This window comes from Triticum aestivum, chromosome 5A (genome assembly GCF_018294505.1).
Source record: "Triticum aestivum cultivar Chinese Spring chromosome 5A, IWGSC CS RefSeq v2.1, whole genome shotgun sequence".
NCBI classification, from domain to species: Eukaryota; Viridiplantae; Streptophyta; class Magnoliopsida; order Poales; family Poaceae; genus Triticum; species Triticum aestivum.
In genome coordinates, this window is record NC_057806.1 from 53296171 (window position 1) to 53301626 (window position 5456).

At 46.4% G+C, this 5456-nt stretch overlaps 1 protein-coding gene across 2 annotated transcripts; it reads left to right on the plus strand.

Annotated features, from left to right (window-relative positions):
- The first annotated feature begins 13 nt into the window (after nt 1-13).
- On the plus strand, nt 14-4981 carry LOC123102282 (serine/threonine-protein kinase Nek2). 2 transcript variants are annotated; one of them, XM_044523582.1, is made up of 15 exons: nt 14-324; nt 1084-1225; nt 1315-1381; nt 1662-1727; nt 1835-1881; nt 1962-2007; nt 2091-2171; nt 2273-2315; nt 2409-2458; nt 2536-2617; nt 2707-2756; nt 3032-3105; nt 3192-3243; nt 3339-3797; nt 4021-4981. In XM_044523582.1, the coding sequence occupies exons 2-15, from the start codon at nt 1140-1142 to the stop codon at nt 4591-4593; spliced, it is 1776 nt and encodes a 591-aa protein (XP_044379517.1). In that variant the 5' UTR covers nt 14-324; nt 1084-1139; the 3' UTR covers nt 4594-4981. The 2 variants fall into 2 exon arrangements, with proteins under 2 accessions (XP_044379517.1, XP_044379518.1); XM_044523583.1 differs by having other exon boundaries at nt 1089-1225.
- Nucleotides 4982-5456: the final 475 nt, after the last annotated feature.

Genomic DNA, 5456 nt, shown 5'->3' on the forward strand with positions numbered 1-5456 from the left:
CTTCTTCACTGCCATCGCCTTCCCAGTTCACACCCCTCCCTCTCTCTCTAGCCCTGTTCTTTTTCTCTCTCCTCGGGGACGCTTCTCCCCTAGCTCTCCTCCTCCTCCTCCTCCCTTTAACTTTGGGCTATATAAGCTTTGGGGGATTGGAAAGCGGCAGCGAGCGGGCGGGCGGGGCTCTCGCCGAGTTTGAAGTTGAACCCACCCCAGGCCAAAACCCCACCTTTCTCTCTCATCCTCCCCGCCGCCGCCCCTTCAAATCGCAGCCGCTCCCCCCCGCCTCCGTCCCCGATCAAATGCGGCGAGATCTGCGCGCGTGACCTCGTAAGTCCCCCCCGCCCCGCTCCCTCCCGTCCGGCGGCCTCTCCGCCGGCCGTGGCGGGGTTCTTGGAGCTGGCATTCCAGCCTCCGAGCTCGGATTAGATTGGATTGTTCTTCCGTTTTTTCCCCTCTGCTTTTCTTGGGTTCCGAGCTGTGTTCTTGCTTCCTTGGGTCGGATCGAGAGCCGCACTGTGCGCCGCCATTTCGCATCCATTTTGATGCGCTCATGGAGTCGGCATTTGGGATTCGTTCGCTGATTTTATAAAAGAAAAACAAATCATTGGGGTGGCTTTGATTCGGAGTTGGTGGAGCTTGGACCCGGGGCTGATTATTTTTCTCCCCCTGCGTCTTGAATTCTGATTTGCTCCTTGAGTTCCGATTTGACATTTCGGCCCAGAGCTCCACCGTTCCCTCTTTCTTCTTTTTTCACAACAGTTTAGTGGGGCTGTCGGCAGGTTTTGTCACCGAGTGCTTTGCTTTTGCATCCGTAATTACGGGTCACTTGTCTTTTCTTGTGTTTTCATGTGAGCTCACGCTTTTGGTCTTCTCCTTCCCCCCCTCAACCCCAAGATATATCTCTTGGAGTATTGGCAACTTTGCCATCCATTTTGATTTGTTTTCTCTGGACAATACTACCTTTTTTCACTCTGAATATTTGTTTTTTTGTGTGTGTGTGTGGAGTTGTTTGGTACTTCAATGCACTTATTCCTCACCATTGCTTGCCAGAAGTACTGATTTGTTTTTGTTCCTTTTTACCCCCAGGATAGTTTGAAAAGAGCATAGCTTGCTGTGTGCGAGCTGCAGCAGACTAGACAAGGATGGATCAGTATGAGGTATTGGAGCAGATTGGGAAAGGAGCATTCGGCTCTGCTCTGTTGGTGAGGCACAAGGTGGAGAAGAAGAAGTGAGGCTCACTACGACTAGCACCCCTCTTCACTCGCCTTCTAGGATTAATTTTGTTTCAGTCATTTTGATGCTCTGTGTCTCGTGCAGGTATGTGCTGAAGAAGATCCGGCTTGCCCGACAAACGGACCGCACTCGCCGGTCTGCCCACCAGGAGGTAAATCTTCTTCTGCTTCATCTTCCCAAGCCATGTTTATTCATTTTTTTGGTGCCTAGTTGTGATTTGAAGGAAAACCTTCTGCCCATAAAGACCAGCTTATTGATGCCATTTTTGGTACAAACTATCAGTAGATGTGGTGCAGATTTGGTTATGTAAATATATTACCACCTGATGGTGCTATTGAGATGAATTGATCTGAATCATTGAACTAGCAAGATATATTGTCTTGTGTTGTGCTTTCCTTTCACTGAATTGTGCGGAAATGTTCTTCATGCAGATGCAGCTTATTGCAACTGTGAGAAATCCGTTCATCGTGGAGTACAAAGATTCGTGGGTAGAGAAGGTAGGTAAAAGGACAAAAAAGGGTTATACTGGCAAGCAGGAAGGCGAAATTGATTCAGTTTTACTTAATATATGTGTTATGCTCATTCTGTTTATTTGAACTTTCAGGGTTGCTATGTCTGCATTGTTATTGGTTATTGTCAGGGAGGAGACATGTATGTTACCTGTGATGTCCTTTTAAACAGTTTTTCACAAACTTTAGTCCCTGTAGTTAACACAATATGTATTGGTCCAGGTCTGAAGCTATTAAAAGAACTAATGGTACCTATTTCTCTGAGGAGGTGCAGTTCTTGCCTTGCTTTTCTTTTGGCATCTTTAGCTTGTTTTGCCGAGGAACGCACTTTTAACTGTTCTCATTTTGCAGAAGCTTTGCAAGTGGCTTGTGCAGCTCCTTATGGCTCTTGATTACTTGCACACAAACCACATTCTTCACCGTGATGTGAAGGTCAGTGACTACTGACAGTGGTTCAGTTGGAGCATATATGATGGTACTTATATTTGTAAGGCGTGATAATAATGTGAACTGAAGCTGCTAATTTGTTTCAGTGCTCCAATATTTTCATTGCGAGGGACCAAACTATAAGACTCGGTACGTAGCTTAGTCCCAGAAAAAGTGCAATACTTTATGTATGAGTTATGCAATCCTGGTAATGATGTGATTTCAAATTTAATAACATTGCAGGTGACTTTGGGCTTGCAAAAATATTGACTTCTGATGATCTGGCATCTTCCGTAAGTGATCGAAATATCTTTTGTCTTTCTTATGCATATTCGATGGTGTACTTAGTACTATATTGCTCTGAACCTAGGTGGTAGGAACGCCAAGTTACATGTGCCCAGAACTTCTTGCTGATATACCATATGGTAGCAAGTCCGATATTTGGTCTCTAGGTATGTATCACTTCTATGGGATAAATCACTTTCCTGAACCTAGACAGAAAACTTGTGATTCCATACTTATATTTTTTTTTCTGTTTCAGGATGTTGTATATACGAAATGACTGCTCTCAGGCCCGCCTTTAAAGCTTTTGTAAGTCTCAACATTGCCTTCTTTTTTGTGCCCATGGATGTAATTAGTTTATAGATTATTGCAAATTGTTGGTCAAACTTCAAAACTACAAAGTAACATTATTGTTTACCTGCTGAGCACTTTATGCTCTTTAAGTTAGATTATTTAACACGTCTAGGACGTTTATGTTCTATTATTAGTAAACCTGCATTGTACTAATTACTAGGCTCACATTGTACTAACAATGTAAGGCCCCAGAAATTAATGAGGGTTTGGTTGTCATTAATTCATGGCAGGACATGCAAGCTCTGATTAACAAGATCACGAAGTCAATAGTATCACCATTGCCTACCAAATATTCTGGTCCATTGTAAGTTAGCAAGCTTTTTTGTTTCTCACTCAATTTTGCTTGTCATCTTGCCCGAATGGAGCATGCTTAACTTTTACTTCATGCAGTCGGGGACTTATTAAGAGCATGCTGCGGAAAAGCCCAGAACACAGACCAAGCGTAATTCCTCAGTGCCCTCTTAGTCATTGCTAATCTACCATTTATTTTCATACAAATTTGTTCTCTGATGCACATACCACTTAATACCTGTATAGGCTGGAGAACTGCTGAAACATCCTCAACTTCAGCCTTATGTGTTTCAAGTTCAACTGAAGTCTAGTCCTACTCGCAATATTCATCCCATCAATGAATCTCTGACCGACAAAGTTAAGAAGATGACAGTTCCTGATGATGTCCCTGATTCTGCGCGCAGAAGAATGGTTAGGAGAAACTCTTTGGGAAGTCATAGGATTGTAACATTTAGCAAACCATCACCCGAGCGGAATTCTGTTAGTTCTACTCGGAGCATCAAGGAGTATACAACCACTCAGAGTTGCAAAGAGTTATCCATTGACAGCAGTCAGGCTGAGGAGGACGAGGTTACCAGTAAAGCCATGATAACCAAGACATCAAGCATCCTAAGGACTCCGAAGAGTAATCCAGTGAAGACATTCACAAGTAGAAACAGGCTTGAAACTCCAAAAACATCTTATAACAGAACAAACCGTGCTGAGGTATTTTTCGCCATTGATTCTTTATGCTCTAAATAGTAGTACTGATAAACTTGTTCACCATTTGTTAGTGAAATGCCATAGTCCTCAATTATAGGTATAGCTTTATAGCACATTGTAATTTTTTGTCTGTAACATGCATTTGCATTCTTCAGTTTTGCATGTCTTGCTACATGCTTAAACAGATGTTTGAATATTCATTGAGTGTCTAATTTCTTCTGTGCAGCCGCCCTCAGTGACACCTGTGAACAAGAGTGCTCGACTGGCTCGAAGAGTATCCCTCCCGCTGTCGACATACGAAACGCCCATCAAGCGCAGCATCAGCATTGTTGACCAGCTAGGCTCCCCTGATGTGTCCATGAACGCGCCTCGAATCGACAGGATCGCAGAGTTTCCACTGGCTTCATCAGAGGACCCCTTCCACTCCATCCACAAGCTCTCTTCAGCCCATGGCTCATGCTCCACCCCTCCCTTCATCAACCGGTCGATCACCAAGGACAAGTGCACGATCCAGGTGCTGCGCGCGGACGGCGGGGACAACGGGAGCGACTCGTCGGGCCGCAACGCCACGGCTGCGTCGAGCCGGGGCTCCAACGACTCGAGGCTGCAGCGGTTCGACATGTCGTCGTTCCAGCAGCGCGCGGAGGCGCTGGAGGGGCTGCTGGAGTTCAGCGCGCAGCTGCTGCAGCAGGAGAGGTACGACGAGCTGGGGATCCTGCTGAAGCCGTTCGGCCCCGAGAAGGCGTCCCCCAGGGAGACGGCCATCTGGCTCTCAAAGAGCTTCAAGGAGACGACGTAGCGGCAGCGCTCTCTGTCGGTCGGTCGCCATTTTTGTAACGTGATGCGCGACCAACCGGCGTAGCTGAGGTAGTTGGATTAAATCGGTGTTAGGCCTGAAGTTTAGCTGCTGGGACCAAAGCAAACACCATCTCAGTGTTGCTGTTGCCCTAACTTGTTAGCTGTAGCTAGTAAGTAACCCCAGTTCACTAGTAGCAGCAGTAGAAGCACTAGTAGCACTAGTAGTAGTAGTAGTAGTAGTGGTAGAATTGTACTTCTAAGTTGGAACCCTGGATCTGGCATTATCTTGAACCCTTGTAGCCATGCTGCCTGCCTTGCCCCATTTCAATCATGCCATGATCCTATCTATGCCTATGCCATGATCTCTCTCCTGATTGGGTCAAATGCAAGAATCCTATGCCTCCTATGAACCTAGCTATAGTAAGTTTAAAAATGCTGAAATGGAAGCTTTCATTGTTGTTCTGACTTGAAAATTCATGCGTGGATGGGTAGATGCCATGTGATGCACCTAACCTAAGCCCTGTGTCGTGTCTGTGTGCGTAGCTTGATTCCAAGCTGAATTTAAACCATGGCTTGTCCTTAAACAAGCGAGGATCTCAGCCGGGGCAAGCTGCCAAACGGGGGCGGCGTGGCCATGTGGTGACGAGAAAACAAAAACAAGAACCTGGGGGTTTGGCACGGGGCCGAATCTCCCCATGTGCCCAGCTGCAAGGCGATATGAGAGGGGAGGGGAGAACGATGGCGTGGATCTCGGGAGCACGGCGCACGGGGCATGTCTTGGCGCCATGCGGGCGTCGCAGAGGCAACGGTACCGTGTAGATGGAGACGGAGAACAGTCTCCTTGTCGATCCATTGCATCCGTCT

Coding starts and splice junctions, on each gene's coding strand:
- LOC123102282 (XM_044523582.1), top strand. CDS start 1,140: ATGGATCAGTATGAGGTATTGGAGCAGATTGGGAAAGGAGCATTCGGC. Junction 2,008..2,090: donor GTACCTATTTCTCTGAGGAG/GTGCAGTTCTTG, acceptor CTCATTTTGCAG/AAGCTTTGCAAGTGGCTTGT. Junction 2,316..2,408: donor GGACCAAACTATAAGACTCG/GTACGTAGCTTA, acceptor ATAACATTGCAG/GTGACTTTGGGCTTGCAAAA.